Source organism: Podarcis melisellensis (assembly GCF_964234715.1).
Source record: "Podarcis melisellensis genome assembly, chromosome: 7".
In the NCBI taxonomy this organism is placed as follows: Eukaryota; Metazoa; Chordata; class Lepidosauria; order Squamata; family Lacertidae; genus Podarcis; species Podarcis melisellensis.
Window position 1 is genome coordinate 76,387,124 of NC_138539.1, and position 27,652 is coordinate 76,414,775.

Below are 27,652 nucleotides of genomic sequence, written 5' to 3' on the forward strand. Positions count from 1 at the left end.
AGGAATCCCATTAATCCTGCACACACCTCTCTTGCCATTGGTTTAGCAACTGAAGGCTGGCTGATGATCTCTTCAGGCTGGCTGGCTCGCTCTCTGGGGTCTCCAAGTTGTTGATCCATATTCCCAAACTGGTTTGCAGAATTCTTGCTTGTGTGAAAGTGACCCTGACATCTTTATTGCGTTTGCACATGTGTGTTTGTGTGCATGTGCCAAACCGAATTATCCATTTTGCAGAAATGCAACATTTACCAAAAAAAAGTACGCTTCTTAATGGTTAAGTTTCAGCACACAATCAAACTTCGCTTTGCATTAGAATTTTGTTCTCTTTTTTTTTTTACTGAGCTTTGGAAAAATAAGAAACATGTTGCAGCCTAAAATAAATTACACAATAATGTACAATATATATATTTATACACATTCATATGTATATATACACATATATTGATATAGGATCGCAATTGTAAGATTTCATCGGTTCTAAGCTACCTGCCCCCACCCCAAATCTAGAAAATGGCTTTGAGCACAATTAAATAAAGTCATTCTACTGCTCTACACCTTATAGAAAAATATAATTTGGCTAAAGAAACCTTGAAATGGAACATTTCAAGACATTTCCTCTCGGATTATGATTACATCATGTCACGTGGTCAAAAGTAAGTTCCTAGACGGGCACCTGGGAGATCCACGTTGCCCTGTCTATGCATGCACACACCTGCATGGAAAGTGCTGGTGTTTCCAATTCAACGCAGGAAGGTCCCAAGAAGAACAGGTATGTTCCTCACCACATTTCCGCACCAACAGCAGGAAGCTGGTTGCATAAACCCTTTGCTGGTTCTACAGTCAGCCCTGCCACATGAAGGCTGGAATCCTGGGCTTTTGCGGCCTGTATTTGTGACAGATGAAGCATAAGCTCATTCAGTCACCAGAGCGCGGCCCATGTAGACGTTCCCAGCCCAACCAGATTAATGGGTGACAGATGAAATACTAATTCCTTTGGCCAGAGACACCACACACAGCATGTCAAAATGCCTGCCTTCTTTCAATGCAGTAGGCTTTTTTCCACGCAGTGCTGGTAAAACGTTGAAAGCGACAACCCTATACAGAGTTACCTCCGTTAAAGGGATATGCCATGATATTCTCTGTATATGTTAGCATGTGTATATATTTTTTTTAATAGACAGTACAAACAGCCATATTTTCAAAACACTGGATTACAACTTTGGTTTCTAAGTATTGACTGTGGGTTCCCCCCCCCCTTCGCCTTTTTTCGTCACCTTCCTTTTGGGATACAATTGCTTGCCTCAAACCTTAAACAACAGTATCCCGCACACCAAATGGAAGCCAAAGTCTTGTGAAGAAAGGATTTTAGACTGGACACTAATATTCTATATAAAGCGTCTGATTTAAATGTCCATAGTTGATTTTTTCTTAAAAAAACACAGTTATAAGGTTAGTGTAGCACAGATAACAACTGAGAAACCAGAGAACAGAAAGATTATTTTGCATCTTATCATAAACTCTAAACAAAAGTCTTGTCCTGTGTTTATCATGGTCTATTTAATGTATTCCACCTATCATTTTCTTGAACCCCAGCCTCAGAATTCTGCTTTGCAGCGGTATACAACAGATTACACGGAACAATGAGAAAACCATAGTGAAAAACCCACCGTGGTACAGGTCAATAGATCAAAGTCATTTTCAAGCAAATAAAATAAAGCTAACGATGTGTGTCTCCCCCGTCCCAAAGGCTGCATTTCAAACCTTCCATTATTATTATTATTATTATTTTAGAAAGGAAGTGTGTGGGAAGCACTGGCAGAGGCAGAAAGGACGGCAGCAGAATCCACGAATAAGCCGACTTTGGTTGACAAATGGAGACTGTCGAAAGAAGGGAGATCCCAGCTACCGTGTAGCGGCCGCGTTCTCTTGAGTTTGCATGTGGTGAGAGAAGAATTTCAGTCAAAGGGAGAGGGAAGGGAAGCAGAGACTGTTCCTTTCAGTCCCTCATCCATGCCTGCATACTCGGTATGCTAGGGAATTCGTTATCAGAAACCTTTGGAATCAAGGCCTCTTTATTACAAAGAAACAATGAAGTATGCGCGAGAGAGAAACAGAGAGAGAATTACGCTTCCAGTTGTCCCTGCAGAGAACAGTCACCTGTCATTTGCTATTCGTTCTCTCTCATTTCGACAATGTCCGTCATTTCCTCCGTGTGAGGCATGTCAGTCATGGCAGAGTCCTCGCCTTCTGTTGCCGTCTCATTGTCGTTCCTCTTCTTTTTCTAATGGGGAGAGACAAGAGCGTTGTGGGAGGCGGCCTTGCAAGTCTGCTTGGCTTTTAAAACCAAGGGAACCAAATAATCCCCAACTGCTCAGTCCTAATTCTCACTGGAAACTACTCATGATGTTAATCAAGTGGGAGTTGCCCCAATCGTGTCTTTTTCCTATCTTCCACAAAACAGGACCCTAGGCTGCAGTCACCAATAAGAGGCTGACTCCGGGCTCAGTGGGGAAATGTAGTCTGAAAACAAGATTTCCCCCCGCTAAGGCATCATAGCTTACTGTTGGGAAGTTGCTTCAGTTAACAAAAGAAAATGTGGTGGAAGTGTGCCATTCACATCACATATAGTTTGAGCTGCAGTCTATACCTGGAAAGGCTTATATTGTTCAGTGCTGCTTCATGCCCTCGCTTTTTAAAAAAGAAGAATTGTAAAGGACAAAACCATGTGTGCACTCATAGCAGCACAAAGCTCTCTATGTCAGCTTACACAGTGTTTCTCAAATCTGGGTTCCCAGTTGTTGTTGGACTACAACTCCCATCATCCATAGCTAGAAGGACCAGTGGTCAGGGCTGATGGGATTTGCAGTCCAACAATAGCTGGAGACCCAAGTTTGAGGAACACTTGCTGACAGCATGGCAGCACTTCCTGGGATCCCCACGTGGCTATGCGAAATCAAATAGTCACATGGGCTTTCCAGGAAGTTCTGATGAACTCTAATCTGCAATGAACTCGAATTTATACAATGTTGAAAGTGGAAAACAAGGTTCCACGCCTACCTAATGCAGTAGAATAAGTTAAGTGGTCCACCCCCATCTGTTGAAAATAGGGGAATGGAACACCCAAACTGTGTTTCAAGGGCATGTTCAGTTCCCTCCATCTCAAGCTAATTTCAAATACGGTCATCTCAGCGAGAGCTAGGACACAGGTTTCCTATTCCTGCTCTGCGGAAGCAATCACTCTGCGACAGCAATTTCTTACCTGTTTCTGATAGACGTAACAAGCTGCTATTGCAACCATGGTAGATTCTCCTACAAAGCCCGCCAGAAGTGATCCTACTCCCAAGGTGGCTCCATGAACCCTAATCACACGAGGAGAAGAAAAAATACGCCAACTTTCATTATCATCTCTCTCACATATATACTTAATCCATGGTCACTGTGCTACTATAAGGAAGGGTAGAATTAAAATGATAAAGGATAGGCATTACAGACGTTTTAAACACAGTTGTCTCTTGCAGTGTAAGAGGCTAAATAGCTGCCTTGTCACCTGTAACAATTCCTTCCTCTTAGTCATTGGCTCCAGTGGCACAGAATAGCTCCAGTGACACTGGTAGCTGTCAACCTGCAACTTTAACCATTGCTAGCTACTGCACAAAGCTGAAACAAGGGCATGGCAGGGAGAAAAGACTTACACTAGACATAAAGACAGGCGAGGCTATGTGCCAATGATGCCTGTGTGGCTTCAGAGTTAAGCAGGAAAGGGCTTCAGCTAGGAAGGGAACTTGAATTGCGACAAGCAACACAGGTAAGTTCAGGAGCCTGAGTGGCTGAAGGGACAGAATAGGCAGCAAAAGAGGAGCAGGGACTTGAAGAAACGAGGGACATGGAGAAGAGTGATCAGTGATCAGAAGATTTGCTTGCTACCTGAGGAAGGCATGGGGGAGAAAGGGCTCAGCCTTTGGGCTAAAGCCAAGGAACATCAAGAAAAAAGACGCAGAGGGGACGAGGCTGAATTTCACGACTGCATTGATTTGAAATGATCGTACAATACCTTGGCAGCTGCAGCTAGGTGAATAATGATTTTTATTATTTAGTAACCAAAAAAGAGAATCAATTTTGCAGTAAAAGCATGCCTTCAAAGAGGCACTGTTCTAGCTAAAGTGCAAGGTAGGTGTTAATAATCTTTTTCTAACGTTTAAAGTAATCCTGTCAAGAGTTTCCTAGAAAGCCCAAATCATCGTACTACAGCTACGGAACACACTTTAAATTCTGTTGTGGATCACCCTGGGATCTTCGGATGAAGGGTGGTATAGAAATTTAATGAAGAATAATAATAAATTGTTAGAAAATGGAAATGAAGCTGTTTTCTTTTATGCAAAACACAGATGTTAGCTTCGTTTTCTCTAATATGAAAAGCAGATCCTTTCAGCAAACATATCACAGACAGCAGAGCAAAGCACTGGTATTAAAATCAACTCATTAACAATGCTGTCCTCTGTAGTGGTGATCTCCTCATCCTGCAAAAATAGGTTTGTGTTAAGTCCAGTCAAAGGTAACTATGGGGTTGCGGTACTCATCTCGCTTTCAGACCGAGGGAGCCAGCGTTTGTTCACAGACAGCTTTCCAGGTCATGTGGCCAGCATGACTCAACTGCTTCTGGCACAACAGAACATCGTGACGATAGCAAGAGCACACGGAAACACTGTTTACCTTCCCGCCACAGCTGTACCCATTTATCTACTTGCACTGGCATGCTTTCAGACTGCTAGGTTGGCAGGAGCTGGGACAGAGCAACGGGAGTTCACCCCGTCGTGGGGATTCAAACTGCCAATCTTCTGATCAACAAGGCCAAGTGGCTCAGTGGTTTAGACCACAGCGCCACCCACGTCCCGTTGCCCGCACAAATAGCATGCAGGTGAATAGAAGAAGGAAATTATGGACACAGGGCAAGATATGCATATTCTCTGAAGAACCATCAGGGCACTGTCATGTTGTCAGCTCAAGAATCTTGCAGGCCCATGTTCCAGATTCATTCTCCCTGCTGTCAAGAGAGTACAAGCAAAAACAACTAATGGTGCCCCCTCCATAGAGCAAAATGGTTGGGGCTGATATTTCTGTGCATGGATACATTCCCCATGATACACCAAGTCCAGGCCATGAAATGAAATCTTTGAATGAGAGGGAAAGTCTCTTTGAAGAAGAAGAAAATAAATTCCAGGTGAACTTGAGGACAGGCTATATAGCTCAATAGAAGAGAACATATTTTCCACGCATCTCCCGTTCAAAGGATCAGTTGCAGGTGATGAGAAACCCCACTCTCTGCCAAGAGAGACCTTGGAAAAATCACCATCGGCCAGAACAGATAATGCCAGGCGAGGTGGACAAAGAGAGCTGCCTGACCTGGTATGAGGCAGTTTTCTGTTGAGAGCCTTTGAATGAGAGCTGAGAAGGAAAGGCTAAAAGAAGAAGGGGCAAGGCAAGAGAGGCAGAGCTGACCCTGGAAACCAGACACAGGTGAACTGATCAGCCGATAGCTTTGTGGAAACAACTGGGAATGGTGCCAAACCGCAAAGGACTGGATTGGATGGAAGGCTGCAGCTACCAGTTTTTAGGCCCATAGCTGAACAGTGGTTCATTTCAGTGGTGTAGCAAACAAGTGGTCTCCCACAATTTTTTAAGTATTACATACATGTCAAAAAAAGAGTACAGTTATACAAATAATACGTTGCCAAATACCAAAAAGCTACTAATAAGAAGAAAAAATACAGAAAATAAGAAAATGATACATACTGAAAAGAAAAAGGGGAAAAAAGAGAAATAAAAAAGTCAAAGGGAAAATAGAAAAAGTTGACTTCCTTCAACCACTACACTGTTTATATGATCTCATATCTTTAGTTGTCTGTAATCGTTTTGCATTAATGGAGAGACTATTTGTTTACCTGTGGAATTTTTAGTCAGACTGAGCCAATTATAATTTTGGGAACCGACTTTCTTCATATAATTTGTAAAGATATCCCATTCTCTCCTGATTTTTTTCATTTGGTTGGTTTCTTACTATTTCTGTTAATTTCACCAGTTCAAGGTATTCACTTAATTTTAATAACCATTCTTCTTTTGTTGGGGTTATGTTGCATTTGCAATATTTCGCAATCACTATCCTGGCGGGCATTATTGCGTACAGACAAAATCTTTTATTATCTTTTGGAATGTCTGTTGTGAATAAACCTACTAAGAACAGTTCTGGGGTTATTTTTGTAAAGGTGTATCTTAATGGTGCCAACCTCAAAGGGCTGGATTGGGCGGAAGGTTGCAGCTACCAGTTTTTAGGCACGTGGCTGAACGGTGGTTCATTTCGGTGGCGTAGCAAAATTTATGTAGAGCAGAAGTTTAGGTTTAGTTATAGTAGAATAGAATGATATAGCATGCTGCACCACAGATGAGGATGCGTGGAAAGATAAAGGGCCAACTGTCATGTTAGATATCTCATTAACGAATAAATTCAGAGATATTGGCATTGGAGGTTCTTCTGGACAAACTAGCATCTGAGTGCATTGCAACAGAACTGCAGCAATTTGTTTAAAAAATATATATTTTGTTTTTCAGTTTGAAGTTTTACAGTCAATTATCCAATAACCAACAGGAAAAGATTCCAAAGAATCTCCTGGACTTCCCTCCTCCCTTTTGTTAACCATTTCCTCCTGCCTCTTTTATAATAATCCAAATCTTTTACATCTCCATTATATCCAAAATTCAACATTAAACTACAAGTGTTGTTCCAATCCTACTAATGGTTTTATCAGTTTACAATGGTTTTTAAGATAAATTATAAATTTTCCCCATCCCTTATTAAAATTTTGGTCTTCCTGATTCCCCTGGTTATTTTCGCCATTTCAGCATAATCCGTCAACTTCACCTGCCATTCTTCTACCTACCAGTGCAGCAATTTCATGTGGGTGGATAATACTGTGGTTTTATTTTATGCATGGGACATTTCGTGGGCCTCTTATGTTTTGGGTGATGTGCTATCCAGATGCTGGGAAAAAAGAACCAGATGAACTTACCCCAAGTAAGGCAACACAATCAGACTGGTGATGAGGACAATGATCCGCAGTACCGAGCTGGGGGCCAGCACAAAAGTCTTTTTTAATGTCATCAGCCATCCTGTCAAATGCGCTCTTACTGTGACTGTAAAAAGAACGTGGGAAGAACAATCAGATACTGGCAGGGAGAGCATGGCTGCGCATCCTGCCTGTAGCAGACTCTCTGACTTTCTCTGGATAAACCATTTGGTCTCCTGTGGCCAGTAGCAGCTGGTGAGGTGGCAGAGGGACAGCACCATCGCTCCCCTGGCTTCTTAACACAGTGGGTCACTGGCACTTACTGAGATGGAGGGGTGAGGCAAAGGAACCACAGTGCAGTGCGATCCGTGGTTGCGGAGCCAACCCAACGCATTGCACTGGCCTAAGCTCTCACTGCTACCGCCTGCAGCCCTCAGAGATCATTTGCTGACAAGTTCACAAGAATATCCGTAGTTTGCATGATGGAAGTTCAAGTTTAATATGGATGGAAGTTTAATAACAGCTCCCCATGGGCTGTTATTAAAAGCTGCAGATATTCCATGCAATTAAACCACCAACATTTCAGATATGAGGACAGCAGGTACGCAATCAAAAGACGCCACTTAATAGTCACAGTCTTGCCTATGAGAAGTATAATGGATGGGGAAAGCCCTGCTGGACAAAACAATTAGAATACAGTGGTACCTCAGGTTACAGATGCTTCAGGTTACAGACTCCACTAACCCAAAAGTAGTACCTCAGGTTAAGAACTTTACTTCAGGATGAGAACAGAAATTGCACGGCGGTAGCGGGAGGCCCTATTAGCTAAAGTGGTACCTCAGGTTAAGTACGGTTTCAGGTTAAGAACGGACCTCTGAAGCAAATTAAGTTCTTAACCCAAGGTACCTCTGTACTCTCACTTGCTGATAAAAAACTGAACGTTTCGTTTTTACTTCTATTTGTTTTATATCTGCACATAGAGTTTCCCCAGCCACTCTGGGTGGCTCCCAATCAAATGTTAAAAACAATAGAGCATTAAATATTAAAAACTTCCCTAAACAGGGCTGCCTTCAGATGTCTTTTAAAGATAGAATAGCTGCTTACTTCCTTCACATCTGAAGGGAGGGTGTTCCACAGGGCGGGTGCCACTCCTGAGAAGGCCCTCGTGTCTGGTTCCCTGTAACTTGGCTTCTCGTAGTGAGGGAACCGCCAGTAGGCCCTTGGCGCTGGATCTCAGTGTCCAGGCAGAACGATGGGGGTGGAGACGCTCCTTCAGGTATACAGGACCTGAATGCATTCAACGATGCAATTGCCCACCTGTGGCCAGAACAACGGCGGAGCATATGCCTGAGCAGTCTGGGGCAGGGGGCGCCCCCCAAGGGGTGTGGGGTGCAGAAGGCGCCCTGCCATGCGCCACAGTTCAGTGTAGGGGCGGGAAGGTGCCAACCACTCTCAGCTACCAGGTCAGACCTGACCTGGCGACAGAGATGCTGTGGCTGAGGAGAGCTGCCCTCTTCCGCTGGATCAGAAGAGCTGCTGCAGCCGGATCAGGCTCTTCTCAAAATTGCACCCCGGGTCACGGCCCCCACAGCACTCGCCACGTTACACCTCTGGGCCAGAACAATACAGAGAGGCTTGCCACTTTCTCTGCTGTTTCTCTTAGCCAGGCCCAAGTGCTGTCTCTTGGTAACATTGCACTAAAGGTAAAGGACCCCTGACAGTTAAGTCCAGTTGCGAATGACGCTGGGGTTGCTCTTCTCACTTTACAGGCCTAGGGAGCCGGCATTTGTCAGCAGACAGTTTTTCCGGGTCATGTGGCCAGCATGACTAAGCTGCTTCTGGCGAACCAGAGCAGCGAACGGAAACGCCGTTTACCTTCCCACTGGAGTGGTACCTTTTTATCTACTTGCACTGGTGTGCTTTCGAACTGCTAGGTTGGCAGGAGCAGGGACCGAACAATGGGAGCTCACCCGTCGCGGGGATTCGAACCACCAACCTTCCGATCGGCAAGCCCTAGGCTCAGTGGTTTAGACCACAGCGCCATATATAAAAAAGCACCCAGCCTCCACTGATATAAATTATGGTGCCATCACTAGAATCTCTTTGGTTGAACCACACTAGACACTTACGCAGATCAGGGAGAAGGAAATGGAAATGCACGGGATTAATGTATAATCTGATGGATGGTTCCCTCCCTCCCTTCCCTTTTCCCGTACCTGGAACTGGGAAGAAGGAGAAGATACGAAGTGGAATGACACAGAGCTCTGCAAAGGCAAAATCCACTCCAATGATATCAACCAGAATCCTCTCAGACACGTTTGGGGTCCAGAACATCACAAAACAGAGCTGGGGGAGGAGAACCGGGAAAAAAGAGGTTAAACATTTGACATTGTCCCATACTCTCAATTCTAAACACATTTGGAAATGGTCCCTCATTTCCCCCTTGGTTTTTACTATATGTTCCCTGCACTTTGGGGTGGGCTATTAGGAATGATTTTAGTGCCTTCTGATCGAAGAGTAAACACTCAAAGAAAAAACATTTTCAGATTTCATGAATGAAGGTAATTTTGGGGCTGTTTTGCACAATAGGTGAAATTTGGCCAGCAACAATTAGTTGTGCACTAAACTGTAAAATGTACGAATATATTTGCATGCCTTGGCTAATCCCACTAGAAAGAGCCCAATGCCTAGTGATTATAAATGAAGCAGCAACAGTGGGAAAGCACCAGTGCAGTTAATAAGTGTTGTGAAAACACAGAAGGAAAAAAAAATATGGACAGAAGGAGATATATAGATATATATTCAATCAAACTGCACTTGGCAGATGAAAGGATACGTGGCTGTTTAACATGATGAGAATCAATCAACTAGGGACTGAGGACTTTGAGAGTTTAAGATCAGAATGGTGAAAATATGTGAACAACAAGAAGACAGCAGAAAATAAAATTGTGTGAGATGATTGCTTCAGAGGTCCAGAATATGGTAAGTCCATCTGAAATTTAATAATTAATAATTAATAATTCGGATTGTAATTTGGTGTTGTTTTTTCTTGATTTGCATTATGATTGGATTTGATTTGTTATTAATTGGTTGTTTTTAATGGAAAACTAATAAAAATATTTTTTTAAAAATGTGTTGTGAAAATACAGGGTAACGGCAGCCAGAATCCTGTTGGCCCAGAAGTGAAAACAAGAGGAGATACCGACGATAGAAGAATGGAGATCAAAATTGATAGACTATGCGGAACTGGACAAATTAACTGGGAAAATTAGATACACTAAAGACCAAAAGTTCATCGAGGATTGGGGAAAAATGGTGGATTATCTGAAAAACATATGTGGTGTAAATATAATGCAAGTGGGATTTCAAGAGGCACTGTAAAAAAAAAAAATAAGTATTGTTTATTAAAAATAAGAGAGCAAGGGGGAACAATGGCAATGCGAAAGAAGGAATGTGTATTAAAGGTTTAAATATGGATGATTGTCAGAGACGCTGAAGGAAGTAAAAAAAAACAGTTATGATTTGTTGTATTCGAGATGAAATGTATAATTGAATGGAAACCAATAAAATTTATTTTTTTAAAAAAAAATAAAATGTGTTGTGAAAATACAGGGTTGGGTCCAGCATTGCTGTTCTGCTAGTGCAGCAGATTTCCATGTGCACAACAGAACTTCCCCCCTCTCTCTGCGCATTTGCTCCAGAGAGTTGACCCTTCAGAGGAGAGGAGGACAAGGGGGAATCCAGGTGCACGATTTGAACTCTGCACCTGCAGCACAAGGTACAACCCATGGAGTTTGCTTATTACATTTGGATCTCCCTCTTCCTCCAAGGAAGTCAGGGAAGACCTGGGTGGATTTCATTTAAATCAAATCAATTCAAACCATGTTTTAAATCACCAGTCAGTAAGATTTGATTTAAATCTTTTTTAAAAAAAACAGAAAGACTCATTCCTGCTGGTATAACCTTAATATTTACAACCGGATGAAGGTTTTGTTTTTGGAATAATAAATTTCCAGTGTGGTTTTTACAGTTATATCAAAAATTACTGATTTGGTTATACTATTAGAAATACATAGACAGACAATTATGAAATTATTGTGAGGTTTAATAACAGTTAACTTTTCTGCTGTACTTTATTGGAAGGAGAAAAGCAATCATTTCCTTAATAACAATTTAAACAATTTATTTAACTAAAACAATAACATTATAGCATATGTATCCATGTTTGTTAACTGATGGGGATAAACAATTTTTTTAAAAAACCCTGAATTTTAGCACACATGAAAAACTTAAATCCTTATTTCCTGATGAATAGCCTTTGGACTATAACATAACTTAAATAGAAAACTAGAAAGATTTTTTTCCTCCAAAAGCATTTTATTTTAAAAATCCGATTTAAATAAAAAATATCCGATTTAAATTAAAAAACAACCGGTTTTTAAAAAAATAATTGATTTTTATCCACTCTTAGAAGACTACACCACCCTTCTAAAGGAAATTAAGTCTGAGAGATGCCAGTTCAAGGTCACTCAGTGATCCTGAAGACTAAGAGGGGATTTCGGTCCAAGATTCCATTCATCAGGACCATAGGGAGCTGCCATATACTGAGTCAGACCATTGGTATATCTAGTTCAGTACTGCCTGCTACACTGACTGGCACTGACTGAAGCAGAAGGGCTCTGGGATCTTCTGCTCTTACCATTGGTTACAGCTCTTCCTAACCACAGAAGTCAGTTCTGCCCATATACCATATTGCCCTGAATATAAGCATCGCTTCCCCCCCCAATTCTGACTGTGAAAAGTTGAAGTGTGGCTTATATTCACAACCTTATGGTATGCAGCCAGGAGCGTGGGGCAAACAGTGGCAGGAGTGCAGCAAAGAGGCACCCACCCCACGCATACTCCCCTCCACCCCACCCCACCCCCCATGTAGCCAGGAGTAGCAAGGAACGGAGCGGCTTATATAGTCATACCTCGGGTTACAGCCACTTCAGGTTGCTTTTTTTTGGGTTATGGACCGCCGAAACCTGGAAGTACCAGAACGGGTTACTTCCAGGTTTCGGCAGTCGCGCAGGCGCAGAAGCGCAAAATTGCAACCCACGCGTGCGCAGATGCGCCGCTGCAAGTTGCAAACGTGTATCTTGCATGGATCATGTTCCCAACCCAAGCGTCCACTGTATTCAGATATTTTATCTCTTCCCCCTACCAATTTTAAACGTGCGGCTTATATTCAGGTGCAGTTTATATTCAGGCCAATATGGTAGATTTGACTGTTCTTAGCCACTTTACACAACGAAGGTGCTATGTACTGAAGTTCTCACCCTGGGCCAGCAGGGGGATACTGTAGATAGTTATGCAAATGAAGGGTCGAAAGTGACGTTCAGTGATTGGATAGTTTTAGAAAGTTGCTACAGTAACGTTGTACTGGAGCTCTATATAAGCAGGCTGACTGAGCCCTTCAGCTCAGTTCTGTTCTGGCCTCTGAATAAACAAGAGTGGTTTGAAGAATCGCTGTGTTGTCTGATATGTTCACCCACAACTTAACAGAAGGAATATCTATAAATCATCATAATTTATTATTTATACCCCGCCCATCTGGCTGGCTTTCCCTTCTCTGCCACGGCCATCATTATCTCGCAATTCCAGTGAAGTTAGTGTACTTTTTTTCTTCTTATTGGGACAGGTAACTCGAGACCTTAAAGGTGACCTTGCTTTTGAAAATAGAGATGTGCGAGTCGAGCACATCGTTTTCTAATTAAAACCTTCTTTTGAAATGGCAACAATTTTATTACGGTGAAAATGTACACAGCTATGAAGGATTAAAGTGAGTTCGAGGCTTTTCAAAAGCTCTCATTTTTTCTTTTTCTGTTTTACTGCTCTTGATTCTTGGAAGTGATTTATCTGCTTTCATGGTTAAAGAGAAGACATTTACAAGATTGGATTTGGGTGCCGGGGAAGCAATGTCACACTTGAATTTAAAGATTAGTATATTATTGTGAAAATTAAGAAAGGATTGCTTGCCCTGACAAGACAAGTTGGTTTTCTTATGAAGGCACTATTCCCTGCATGAATAAAGAGATCCATTTGCATCCCTAAAGGGAACATTCCTACCCCTCTCTTTGTAAGGTATTGTATTCTTCTCATTTACCATCTGAATGTGTTTGGGAATGACAAACCCTCAGTGAATTTAAACTTGTTTCAAGGGCTCACACGCCCAGCAAAGATTTATATCTAAATTATTTCAACATGATTTGGTAAATTAGATTTAAATAGCTGCCAACTTCTTGCATGGGATGAAAATGTCAGCTACTCTCTTCCGTACAAACATAGCTCTCACAGTGGTCCCTTGTTCCTTCCTCATATAAGCACAATGGATAACTTTCCTCATTGCATTATGCATGCAATATGAAGGAAAATATATACTCTCTCCTGTATTTGCAAGTTTATTCTAAACACAGGCAATAATTTAAAAAAATGTGGTTAGAATACCTAAAAAGAAATATTTCGCACAGTTTAACTGCCGCTCCTTTTATAGCAAGCAAACTCAGGAGAATTGGTCATAAAACTCTAAAGCGGAGAGTTTAGGAACATTTGGGAGTTGGCAGACACAAATGGGATTGTGGACATCTTCCAGATGGGTCAATTGCCTGGCAGAAGAGGACTTAAAAGGTAGTTTGCCTCAAACACGTCCTCCACTTTCTGGTTCAGAGATTGAGGGCCAAACATGTTATCCATGCTGTCTTAAAAGCCACATTCAGAAATATAATAGCCATGCAGGTCCTTGAATTGAAAGAGAGGGATTAAACTTTTCTCTCCGAGCCTTTTTCAATAAAGCACTCATTAATTCGTTCAGCTTCAAAAAGGCAGGGGACAGGACAAGACAGGGCTGATCAACTTGCTTCCATCTCCAAAGAGTGAACCTGATCACATATAAAAACATACCCAGCACTTTCATGAACAAAGAACTGGGAACACCTGGAGATGCTAAGAGGTTCAGAACCTCAGGGGCAAACTGTCCGGCACACAAACCTGCTGTGCCAAGGTGTACACCTAGATCAAATGGAGCGTCACAAAGATCTCCAGCAGATATTGTTCTGCCTGGTCCTGTTTCTTCCTAATAATAGCTCTTCAGGATCAGAATGAGGAAGGAACATAGGAAGCCACCTGTTACAGGGGCAGCCCTCTGGCTCATCTACCTCAGTATTATGTGCAGTGACAATTCAGGATTTTAGGTAGAATGGCTACCTAGCCATACCTAGAGATGCTGCTCCCATATGCATACAGATCAAGACTGTTATGTACTGAAGTTCTCACCCTGGGGCAGCAGGGGGATACTGTAGATAGTTATGCAAATAAGGGATCGAAAGTGACGTTCAGTGATTGGATAGTTTTAGAAAATTATTACAGTTACATTGTACTGGAGCTCTATATAAGCAGGCTTACTGAACCCTTCAGTTCAGTTCTGTCCTGGCCTGTGAATAAACAAGAGCTGTTGAAGAATCACTGTGTCGTCTGATATGTTCACCCACAACTTAACAAAGACGTCTGCCACTGACCTACAGACCTTTTCCCCTAAGTCAGTGGTGGCGAACCTATGGCACAGGTGCCAGAAACGGCACTCAGAGCCCTCTCTATGGGCACACGCGCACTCGCCCCACCATGCTGGAGGTGGGAGGAGGAGATTTCACACGCGCGTCCAAAGCCTGCAGCCCTGGTGGCGTAGCTTCCATGCTGGGGGTAGGGGAGAAGAGGAGGGCTGGGTTAGGGTAAGGAGAGGGGGGCATCGTCGAAGCGGCGGCCTCCCCAGACAAAGGGAGGTGACTTGAGTTCAAAAAAAGAGAAAGAAATCCAAGACGGGAGGTGATCTCGCGTGGGAATTTGCGTGCGGGGGCCTTTGAAACCTCCCACGCTTTCTCGGGAAGGAAGCGTCTCCGAGGTCGGTGGGGTTTACTCCCGAGTAAGGTTGTGCAGAATAAGGAGGAGGGAAGCCAGGCAGGGACTCAAAGGGGGCGAGGTGTAGGCAAGGGAATTAAGAGCGACATGGTGGGCGACACTGGGGTGTGAGGGATGGGCGTCCTCTCTGGAGGGTTGTTTCCCATCATAAAGAGTATCTGAGGGGTGGCTCAACAGGACTTCAGCCAGCCGGCTTCCTTTGGGACTGATAGGTGTGCTTGTAAACACGCTTTTGCAGGTTGCATTTTGCGATAAACAGGTGCTTAATTCTTGGCAGGCGGAAGGGTGACCCTTTTCGGGTCATGTGGTTTGTGTTTACCCTTTAATCCTATGAATGTAGATGTTTACATGTGGAATAAATATTGGAAGGGAGAAGGGTTCTTGGTTTCTTCTTGCTTTCATTCAGTATTTTGTGTTTTTCACCTTGTATTTTTATGCTTTGAGCTGCCCTGAGACCTGGACATGAAGGGCGGTGTGCAGATTCAATTAATGAATAAATAGAAGGGGCTTAAGAGAGAAAGGAACTGAATGGAGGAAAAAAGCACTGAGTTATCCCATAAAATTATAGATCAACAGCAAGATAACTTAATGAAGAATGTAATGCATTCACTTTCATGAAGGATTATTTATTACAACAGCAGTCATAAAGAAGAAACGTGAAAGACACAGAAAAAATGAGATTTGCAGGTGAAATTGCCGTGTTGGCACTTTGCGATAAATAAGTGAGTTTTGGGTTGCAGTTTGGGCACTCGGATCTCTAAAAAGTTCGCCATCGCTGACCTAAGTTATCTTCTTTTTAAACCCAGCAGCTTCCTAGAGCACGGTGTGTGGCTCTCAGTAGCCATGATCCAAAGCCATGATGCTTGTGGACGAAGGAGCTGAGGCTAAACCACAGCTTGACTCCTCATCTTTGACAGATGCAGTAGTAGAAACCCCGGGGGGGGGGGGGAATCCAACTATTTATTTGCAAAGGGCCTTTGCACATATCCCCTTCTAGTGTCTCCCTTCTCCACCCCAATACAAATCTGTGCTTTTCCTCTTTATCCCACAACCAGGAGGGAGGGAGAAACCCCTTACTACCCAACTGCTTTCCTCCCCCCCTGCTTTGTTTAGATGTCAGTGGGAATGAGAAGCAAGAGGAAATGGGTCTGTGTGTCTTTTATAGAACATCAGCATTCTAATAATGATGCAGAACTTCATTTGCCCCTTAATGGGCCGCTCTTTGTATTCGGTTTGCTCAGCAACAAAACGGGCAACTTGCGCTCCAGGCTGCATCTGAAGAAAATGCAGGGCAGGAGAAATGCAAATGAAGACCAAATTAACCTGCATACACAAAGCCACTTTCCCCCTGCAGCTTTAAGCAAATTCTATGAGAACAGTAGTTAAAACTGGCAAAGGGTGCACAACTACATGGCCAGTCAGATGAACCCAGTGAAATAAATACAGTGGTACCTCAGGTTAGCGGGACGCAGGTGGCGCTGTGGGTTAAAGCCTGAGCGCCTAGGACTTGCCGATCGAAAGGTCGGCGGTTCGAATCCCTGCGGCGGGGTGCGCTCCCGCTGCTCGGTCCCAGCGCCTGCCAACCTAGCAGTTCGAAAGCACCTCCGGGTGCAAGTAGATAAATAGGGACCGCTTACCAGCGGGAAGGTAAACGGCGGTTCCGTGTGCGGCTCTGGCTCACCAGAGCAGCGATGTCACGCTGGCCACGTGACCCGGAAGTGTCTCCGGACATCGCTGGCCCCTGGCCTCTTGAGTGAGATGGGCGCACAACCCCAGAGTCTGGCAAGACTGGCCCGTACGGGCAGGGGTACCTTTACCTTTACCTTTACCTCAGGTTAAGTACTTAATTTGTTCTGGAGGTTCATTCTTAACCTGAAACTGTTCTTAACCTGAAGCACCACTTTAGCTAATAGGGCCTCCTGCTGCCGCTGGAGCACGATTTCTGTTCTCATCCTGAAGCAAAGTTCTTAACCCGAGGTATTATTTCTGGGTTAGCGGAGTCTGTAACCTGAAGCGTCTGTAACCTGAAGCGTATGTAACCCGACATACCACTGGACTGGTTAACCCTCTGCAATACAGTGGTACCTCAGGTTACATACGCTTCAGGTTACAGACGCTTCAGGTTACAGACTCCGCTAACCCAGAAATAATACATCAGGTTAAGAACTTTGCTTCAGGATGAGAACAAAAATTGTGTTCCGGAAGTGTGGCGGCAGCAGGGGGTCCCATTAGTGGTGCTTCAGGTTAAGAACAGTTTCAGGTTAAGTTTTTAATGTGTGACATTTTAATGTATTTTTCATTTTTGTTGGAAGCCACCCAGAATGGCTGGGGAAACCCAGCCAAATGGGTGGGGTACAAATAAATTATTATTATTATTATTATTATTATTATTATTATTATTATTATTATTTCTGGGTCATGAGGTCAGCATGACTAAACCGCTCTGGCGCAATGGGACACCGTGATGGAAATGAGAGCGCACGGAAACGCCATTTACCTTCCCATCGCCGCAGTACCTATTGATCTACTTGCACTGGTGTGCTTTTGAACTGCTTGGTTGGGACAGAGCAATGGGAGCTCACCCCGTGGCAGGGATTCCAACTGCCGACCTTCTGATGAGCAAGCCTAAGAGGCTCAGTAGTTTAGACCACAGCGCCACCCATATTCCTCTTTAACAAAAATGCTGGTTTGCACTCAAATGAAGTCAAGGAAGCTGTCCTCCCTCCCATCTCCTAAAAGGGGTTGAATGTGCTTGAATTGCGCCTGTTGGACATGTTTGCATGTCGCACTAAGCCAAGGGTCCCATGGAAGTACAGCTGCTTTGCTTCTTAGGTTTAGCACAGCATGGTAAGCTAAGGCAAGACATACCATTTGAACCTGGGATGGTGGTCAAAGCCTCTCCTCCTTAACCATGTTCTATAGCCAAGGTTTGTCCTGTGGTTACAGGGTTCCTGGGTTTGGATACTGCTAAGTCAAACCTTGGTTTAGCTGCCATGCTAACAAACAAAAAAAGCCCAGAGAGGAAGAGAGCTCTTCGCCAGGAGCTAGCAGGTAATAAACTATACTCTGGCTTACCACACCCTGCAAATGGGTGGGCCACACCACAATAAAACGATCAGAACAGACATATGAAAACGCTGGCAGCATTAAGATAAATTCAACAGTGTAAATAAGTCCTGTTGGATGCAATAATGGAAAACTGATTGGTAATAGTTTTTGTAAAATATGCAGAGATATGTAAAATGAGCCATGGAAAGAGAAGAAGGGAAGTCATTGGTATCTTAAGTATGTTTATCTGAAATTGTAAAACAGAAAATTTAATAAAAAATCATTATTATTTAAGAATAATAACCATCATCATATTAAAAAAGAACTATAATGTTTAAAAAGTTTGGTGGGAGATATATTATTATGTATACCAGAATTTCACTGTCTTCATCCCTTAAATATTAGAAGATACTGATTTCTTTTGAAATATATGACTTATGTGACTAACCATGTCTGGAAGCTAGATTGCTCAGTGTGGGAGAAATCTGCTCCTCCAGTGGTTAGAAGCAACAGAAGCAGGATGTTTATGTGTGTTTGAGTGTGCCGACACCTAGGTGGCAAAGACAGCATTTATTCTGAGAGTCCTAGCATTTAGAATAATGAATCAAGGTTAGCTATCCTTTATTTACAGACCAGAAGATTCTCTCTCTTCCTGCTTCCTCCCTGCAAGAAACCAGCATTCAAATTCCCAAGGGCTCTGAACAGATCAATTCCTGAAGATGCTGGAAATTAAACCCAAGGTCTTATGCATGTGCTCTACCACTGAAAAACAAATCTCAGGATACGACCCTGAGTTAAGCAGTTTTAAGTTCCAGCGACTTCAGCCTGAGAGTTTAGCATGTCTTTAAATCTATCCTTACTGATTTTTCCTTTTTTTTTGCAACAGTTGATAAATATGAAAAAAGGGGCCCTCAGAGTGATTTAAGTAGTGAATCCTCACTATAAATACTTGCTTGTTTAGATGGTGTAATTGTTCTAAGAGTGTGGCAGTATTACTCAAATCTCTTATTTAAAGACATCGTCTGAACCCTTTTCAGCGCCATTAATCTTCTTCCTTGATTTGAACAACTATGGTTCAGCTTGGCTTCTGAAAAAAACAGTTTGCTCAGGATAAGTTGGTGCTTGTTCTTAATCAAGAGTCTCATTAATCTGATTAATTAGACGGGCCCTTCACTCATCCTTAAGTCTCCACAGCTGTTCCTTATCTGCTTGAGGTCTTTACAGCCCTGAAATGAAACTCCTTGCGTAAGAACCCCTTCTCATAAGACATATGTGAATGCCTTGACTTCTTAGAGCAAAGCAATATCGCTAATTATGGCTTCAGTACTGCAGAAGTGCTAAGAACCCCATCTTTACCTCTCCTGGGAGACTTGATGAATTGATGGCGCTGAACAGAGTGCTTGCATTTCCCAAGCTCTGCTTTTCACAGCACTGTTTATTTCAGTCCAAGCCAGGGCAGCACACTATAGTCCTGGTCCCCAGTCAAACTGCCCTCCCACAATCTCAATTTTGAAGTAATCTGCAAGGATTTTCTTCAGTATTTTGGAGTAACCAGCTGAGAGTTTGGAAAGTTACCTGCTTCCTCCCTGTGCTGTTTCAGGCAATGGAGTCCGTGTTTCGAGATGGACCCCTCTTTGCAAGGGACTTCTAAAATTTGTTTTCATTTTTATAAATCATTCAGCCTTTGCAGTGACAGTGAAAGGTGTCAAACGCTCATGACTTATATTCAAAGTTCCAGTTAGCCAGACAATTATGCCCCCTGCTAACAGGATATTTTGTAAGCTATATGAAACGCAACAAGGGCATTCTAGTGTTCTCTCTCCCCATAGAGACTAAGCATGCTGAGTCCTCATTTGACTGTTTCTGCTTAGGGGGTTGTTGTTTTTAATGTGCTTTTTGCAAACCTTGGAGTCCTCCTGAGCACGTCAATGCTTGCCCCCTCTCCAAACTTCTTTCTTACTGGTTACAATCCTGTCAGAACACTCCAACAGAGTTCACTATTAGGAGTGCTATGGCAAGTTTCTTCACATGATTGCTAAATGCTCCACCTCCCACTCAAGATTTGTGGTGGCATGCAGGGCCGGATTTAGGTTTTATGAGGCCCTAAGCTACTGAAGGGACGCAGGTGGCGCTGTGGGTTAAACCACAGAGCCTAGGACTTGCTGATCAGAAGGTCGGTGGTTCGAATCCCCGTGACGGGGTGAGCTCCCGTTGCTCGGTCCCTGCTCCTGCCAACCTAGCAGTTCAAAAGCAAGTGCAAGTAGACAAATAGGTAACGCTCTGTTGGGAAGGTAAACGGCGTTTCTGTGCGCTGCTCTGGTTCGCCAGAAGCGGCTTAGTGATGCTGGCCACATGACCCGGAAGCTGTATGCCGGCTCCTTCGGTCAATAAAGCGAGATGAGCACGGCAACCCCAGAGTCGGTCATGACTGGACCTAATGGTCAGGAGTCCCTTTACCTTTACCTAAGCTACTGAAGGTAATGGGGCCCTGTATATGTCCAGCTGTCCAAATTGTTGCTTTTTTGTGTTGAATATATGCTATATGGTAATTTATGGACCTAATAGGTATCTAAAGCCATTTGCACCTAACGAAATATGTATTTTATCAAAGTAATTGTTGAACTGAAATACAGTTAAGAAGTACCGTATCTTAATAGTGAAATAATTATTAAGCTCTAACTGTATGTAGGTTTTATTTTATTGGTTTGTAGGTTTTATTTTATTGGTTTTTTAATCTTATATTTTGGAAATGTACATCCAGTTGTTGTTTTTCCCTTTAATTTTTTTGGGGGCCCCCAAGAGAGTGGGGCCCTTAGCTATAGCTTGTTTAGCTTATATGTAAATCGGGCACTGGTGGCATGAGAGGGCAGGGAGAAATGCAGACATAGCCACTGCCCAGGAATTTATTTCTTATTTTTAAAATCTGTATACTGCCCTTCATCCAAAGATCTCAGGGCGCGTCACAGCATGAAAACACAAGATAAAAACAAAAAAGACATAATAAAAACAAGAAGAGAAGGCAAAAATGGAACAGTAACACCCCCAAGCACATTTAAATGGATATAGGATGTTGATCAGCCAAAGGCCTGGTTGAGGAGGAATGTTTTCTCCTGGCGCCTAAAGCTGTATAATGAAAGTGCTAGGCGAGAGCTTTCCACAAATGGGGAGCCACTGCAGAAAAGGCCCTTCTCATGTTGCTACCCTCCAGACCTCTTGTGGAGGAGGCACACGAAGAAGGGCCTCAGATGGTGATTGTGGGGTCCAGGTAGGTTCATATGGGGAGAGGCAGTCCTCCACCCAACCCTTGTTTGGTGTGCCACACATTATGGACCACAGGCCTACGAAGGACAGCAAGTTGTTTCCTAGAGGGGCCAACCAGATGAATATGGGAAGCCCGCAGCAGGACATAAGCAGTCAACAGCCAGCAGACATGGCCGCTGCATTTTGTTGCAGGAAATTCCTCTCTCTGGGGCAGGAAAATTGCCACCACAACCAAAACCGGGCTTTCAAAGAGGAGCTGTTTCTATGTGTACTGGTTCTTCCAGGCATGTCCAGCTCCCTTGCTGCTACCCAGAAAATATGCTCTCACCTCTCCAAACGCAGTCAGGTGACTTCGCAGTGAGCAAGAACAAATAGGGAGATGAGTAATGAACCAGACCGAGTCAGCAGATAATCGTCAAGTGATTCAGCTCTGTCGCTGCAAGTTCTTACGCAACCACTTTTTCTAGCGCCGGAAGAGCAAAGAATTCGCGGTGGCTGCCAGCACAAAAACCGAACTATAGTACCGCTCCTGTCCACACATAAACCCTTTGCTTTTAAGGAGGTGACTTACTCCAGACCCGGGACAAAGCAATCCTTATGGTTTGCGAGCACTCGCAATAATATTGAGGAGTTTGTAAGTGCTTTTCAGTGCTCAAAGTGCTTTGCACAGATGATCTCCATAATCTTTACAACCGCTCTTTAAAGGCAGGTCAGGATTACTGTTTCCACACTGCAGAGGTGGCTATGGCAGGCAAATGATGGCATGCCAAAGGCTACTCAGTGAGCGCAGGCTTGAGGTGAAATGTGAGCTTTGTTGCTCATAGTTCGCATTTAGCCTCTACGTTATAATTAACGCCAGATGCACACACAATTTCTCTCTCACACACACAGGTGGAAATGAATATTTTGCCATTTTCCCCAGTGAAAGGCCCGTTTCAGCACCACAAAGTGATGAACCCAAAGCTCGGTGCCCGTGCTTCAAAGCCCAATATTTCATTTCACTTCAGCCAGGGTGATACAGTGGTTAGAATGCAGGATCAGGAGCGACCTGGGTTCAAATCCTGCTAAGGCTATGAACCAGCCTTGCCTACCTCAGGTTTGTTGCGAGGGCAAAACCAGGGGCGAGGGGAGAGAGAGGACCGTGTGTTATGCTCTGAGCTCTTGGTTGGGAGAGTGGGGTTTAAAAAAAGCATTAATACATAAATCAAAAGGAACAGTCATGCGATGATTGATGCCTTACCGTCAAAGACAGGGCCATGCAGACAAAGGTGAACTTCTTGATATGCGTTGCTGTGACGGTGCTGCTGGTATTCACCAATTTATTGCTGGGGTTATTCTAGAGTGAAAAGGGAGAGAAAAACAGGCATTAGCCTTCTAGACAAGCGGCAAAAGCAGCAATGAGGCTGCAATCTGAAGCCCACTTTCATGCGGCTAAGCTCTATTGATTTCAGTGGGGTTTACTTCTGTATAAGCATGCAGAGGGTTGTGGTGTGAATTGTAGAAAACAGCTGGTTTCCGGGAGCATCAGCTTTCCTAGGCAATAAACTAGGAGCATCTCATTAGCTGGCTTTTGCTTACAGAATGAATAACATGGTCCCCAAATGCTATTGTGTTTATAGCATGAAGAAGAGGAGGAAAAACCTGGCTGAAATTCTGATTATTGCAGATACTGGCCACACTCCAGTCATGCTGCTCTGTAGGTACTTGCAGAGCTCTACAATTACTGGGAATTGAAATGAAAGGCATCTTATATGCTTGCATTTGCCACAGTCCACACTGAGGAACCTACACACATGCAGGTCTCTGGATTTCAGCTGTGGGCTGCATCACAGGCATTTGGCAAGCGACAAGCAAATGAGGTTTGCATTTTAGATATTAAAGTGCAAGCTTGGGTTTTTGCAGTGCCATAAACAATAATACAGACCCAGTAGACTTGTGGTTTGGTTGGTCGTAGTCAAATGGGCGCAGCTTCGAAACAGGATTTTTACAAGGGACGGCAGGATATATTTCCATGTCAACAACCACAGTGCAGATTGGCTCAGAGTTCATTAACCTGCCCTGTTTGTCCAAAATTTGAACTTCCTAGCTCTTAATGGGAGTTTAAACAAGCAATCCTTGTGGTCTGAAGCAGGAAGATGCTACTGCAGATGCTGATCACACTGCAAGCTTGTTTTTTCCTTTTTTTCCTTTTCTGTTTAAATAAATATATTGCTCCAGGAATACAGCTTGGTACAAGCTGATCCAAATCACTGTGGCAGCTCCTGAGTCATTACACCCCCAATTAGCAAAGGAAGCAACCTACAGAAACAGCCCCCGAACACCTGGTTCCTTTTCACTCTAATGATCTGTACACAAGTTAAGGGATTCAATGTTCTATCCTGCACAGAGATTCCACGTATTGCTATGCAAACATCAAACCCCATCTCCCTCCCCAGAGCCCACCCTCAATCTACATGTGCAGATGTAGTTTCCGTAAACAACAAAAAGCAGAATGTAGCTGAAGTCGTGGAATCTTCAACAGGATCTGTCAATGAAGAACTACAGCTAAAAGGCATAGAAGGAGTAAGAAATTTCAAGTGTGCTACTGAAATCTTCCTTACTCACCGCTTCCTCGTTCTTTTCATCCAAACAATGAGTCTCGTAGATTAGGGAAAAAGAGGGACCAGTGGGTATATAAAGGCTGCATACACAGCATACGTTGAAAAGCACATTGTTTTCCCCAAATAATCTTCTCAGCGCCATTATCTGACTATAGCTCCCAGGATCCTTTGCAGGGATATGCGAACCCTTTGCTTTAAATGTATGCTCTGGGCCCTGTGAAAATCTTCCTTATTGAAAGTTGGCTTTCTGACCTTTAAGCAACCATGGGCATGTTCTTTGCCGATGCCCAAGGAATATAACAGGGGAATCTCAATCGCTTGTGGTTGGCTTAGGTAAGTGGAAGTATTAGCATTCAGGGAGGTAGGGAGGAAGGGAGAGATGCATGCCAATCAGGCCATTAAGGACGAAGGAAACAGCTTGGAGCTGGAGAGCAAGGAGTTGAAGGACCACCTCCAACCTGTTCTTCATCCAAACTTCTGCCAGGTTGAGACTAGCTCAATGTTTTTTGGGCTTCCCATGCATGATGGGACACTGGTACTCCCGATGACATCAAAGAAGATCCTAGGGCATATTCTTAATTAGCACAGGGAACTGGCTGTGCTAAAATTCGATTCTGGAGGGGTGGTGGGTTCCTGGGTGTGCCCTGAAATGCCCCACAATTATCAGAAGCTTCTGGAGCTGTACTTTCAGAGCAAGGTAAAGGTAAAAGTAAAGGACCCCTGGACAGTTAAGTCCAGGCAAAAGTGACTATGGGGTTCCAGTGCTCATCTTGCTTTCAGGCTGATGAAGCCGGTGTTTGTCCGCAGACAGCTTTCCGGGTCATGTGGCCAGCGTGACTAAACCGCTTCTGGCGCAATGGAATACTGGGACAGAAACGAGAGCGCATGGAAACGCCATTTACCTTCCCGCCGCAGCGGTACCTACTGATCTACTTGCACTGGCGTGCTTTTGAACTGCTGGTTTGGCAGCAGCTGGGACAGAGCAACGGGAGCTCACCCCATTGCGGGGATTTGAACCGCCGACCTTCTGATCGGCAAGCCCAAGAGGCTCAGTGGTTTAGACCACAGCGCCACCCGCGTCCCCACTTTCAGAGCACACATATCCAGGGGCTTTCACATCCAGGTAATCTTTTGATGTTTCATGCAAGGCCAAAATTTGGTACCCCCAAATGGATCTTCTGAATTTTGCACCACCTCAGCTCAGCCTGCACTGCCCTACATCCTGCACTGACACATGCAAGTCACATCACTTTGGAGTTGCACGCTGCTTCCAGCATGGGGCTTCCCCCTGAATTGTGCTTTCCAACTCCCAATGGCAAGCAGTTCCCTGTGATAATTCTCCCTGCAGAAAGAAACCAACTGGAGGACTTCATCTCCTGGCCATTACAGAAATCCAACAGGCCCAAGAGATGGCGATGCCAAACTTACAGATAGACAGATGGGTGAACTCATCAACAGTATTTTATAGAATGGAAGAAGTGTAGCATTGCACAGCACAACAGCAACAACAAAACTACCTTGAAGTTTCCTAGAATCTAGAAATATGACTCATTTTCTATACGCTTCACACGCTTATAAAACTGACACATGGCAAGGATGCATCTGAAAGAGAAGCGAAGGGTTTGCTCTCATCAAAGAAAACAAGCTCACCTTGTCAAAAGCAGGATAAACAGCTCGAATTTCTGTCAACCAGCCATATGGCATGTGCCCTACTGGATATGTAGCTGTCAGAATTGCCACCGCCTATGGCAGAAGAGGGGGGGGAGAGAGAGAACATTACAGGTCAAATCCTTGGAAAAACTCGTAAGGGTTGCCTCTCGCTCAAGATTCACATTATCCTATGAGTTACACCAGTAACATTTTAGATGGTCAAGCAAGAAAATGGTTCCTGCACAGAGGAGACAAAAACACTAGCTTATGAACACACTCTTTCTCTTGTTTCTTCATTGTTTATTGTTCCCTTTCCATAATAAAATAATAATGGTCTTGGTATGCCATCTTAAGACTGAATGAAATATAAAAGCATTTCCTTTGTATGTGAAAAAATGTTAATAGAGAGGGTTGGTGTTTTTTTTTAAAAAAAGGAATAGGCTGAGCTCTCCTCAGTATTATATGTAGATATTAATCCTAAAACCAGAAAAGGAGGGAAACAATTTAAGACAATTTTTAGCTCAGCTCTGTTTTCACCAAGATTACTTGGTTAACCATGGTTAGCTTCAAACCAAAGTTTGCAACCAGTATCATTTAAATGACTTGGAAAGCCCGGTTAAAGCTATTTGTTTGTTTAAAACACTTCCATACCGCCCTTCACCTAAGCTGGTTCCAAGCGGTTTACACAACTGTGTCACAGAAATGAAAACACGCAATTAAAAACAAAAGCAAGTAGAGCCCTGTTCAGATGTGAGGGGTGGGTGTGGCTGCGGGTAAGTTAAATATGCGAGAAAGGGCGGGGAGAGAGCGCTGTTAGCTCCGCCCCCTCTGCCACATCACTATCCCTGAGTTTAAAGTCCTCCACGAATTTGAGGATGAAGTTCTGAAGCAGGAAGAAGCAATCTCGTCCAATAAGGGGTGCTACGCAGTTAGGCCTGTGAAGCGCAGAGGACGCATTCCCAAATATGAAGCAGTTCTGCCCCTGCTTCAACCCTGTCCTCAAACTCTAAAACACAGCTGTCAACATTTCCCTTTCCTTGCGAGGAATCCTATTCAGCATAAGGGAATTTCCCTTTAAAAAAGGGAAAAGTTGTCAGCTATGCTCTAAAAGTGATAATGGTCTTGAATATGAGGGGGCACAGCCTAGCGGTATGGCCACACTGCCCCATGCCTGCTTGCTTAAAGGTAAAGGTAAAGAGACGCCTGAAAGTTAAGTACAGTTATGAAAGACTCTGGGGTTGCGGCGCTCATCTCGCTTTATAGGCCGAAGTTATAGGCCGCAGTTTTTCCGGGTCATGTGGCTAGCATGACTAAGTCGTTTCTGGCGCAACTGAACACCGACACCAGAGCAGCACACAGAAATGCTGTTTACCTTCCTGCCGGAGCGGTACCTATTTATCTACTTGCACTTTGACATGCTTTCGAACTGCTAGGTTGGCAGGAGCTGGGACTGAGCGATGGGAGCTCACCCCGTCACGGGGATTCAAACCGCTGACCTTCTGATCGGCAAGCCTAAGGCTCAGTGGTTTAGACCACAGCGCCACCCGCGTCCCACCTGGTTGCTTACACACAAGCAAAAAGAGTGCTTGCATTGTGCTTAGCAGAGATAATCAACAAAATCTAATTGATTTACAATTGCGTTTGCGGTATAATAATGTCTGGAGTCTGGCGGCATCTGAGAAAGCAACACACAATTTAGAAGTCTCAAAAGGATCGGAAGACCCAGCCCATTACTACCCCGTTATGTGGGAGTTTATTGCTTATGTTACTGCAAATGATCTGCAAAGGTCTTTGCCTATAAGCAGAGCATGAAACTGGGACCTCATCACTGTGATTTATTTAAAAAACGCACTCATCTATTGATGTTGTTGCACTGTTAATACTAGATGAGTGGTTTTGTAATGTGACACTGAAAACAATTATTCTTTGATGAATTCTCCCTAATTGCATGTGTTGTTATGCTCCTGTTTGTTTTATAATTCAATAAGTAAAGAATTATTTTTAAATGCCCAGAATTTAAAAGCTTGAGAAAATAGGAAAGAGTTTTGCCTGCTGCTCAAAAGATAGCCGTGTTGGCACTAG

General features: G+C 43.7%; 1 protein-coding gene across 2 annotated transcripts in view; it reads right to left on the reverse strand.

Moving 5' to 3' along the window:
• Positions 1-2,054: 2,054 nt before the first annotated feature.
• The window catches only part of ANKH (ANKH inorganic pyrophosphate transport regulator), a 128,811-nt gene continuing 103,213 nt past the window's right edge, over positions 2,055-27,652 (reverse strand). For both annotated transcript variants that reach the window (XM_081919127.1, XM_081919128.1), the window contains exons 7-12: positions 25,571-25,663; positions 22,561-22,656; positions 9,275-9,404; positions 7,062-7,185; positions 3,260-3,359; positions 2,055-2,281 (exon numbers count right to left, since the gene is read on the reverse strand). In XM_081919127.1, the coding sequence (XP_081775253.1) occupies positions 2,168-2,281; positions 3,260-3,359; positions 7,062-7,185; positions 9,275-9,404; positions 22,561-22,656; positions 25,571-25,663 (657 nt within the window). In that variant the 3' untranslated portion in view covers positions 2,055-2,167. The remainder of the gene's footprint in view (positions 2,282-3,259; positions 3,360-7,061; positions 7,186-9,274; positions 9,405-22,560; positions 22,657-25,570; positions 25,664-27,652) is intronic.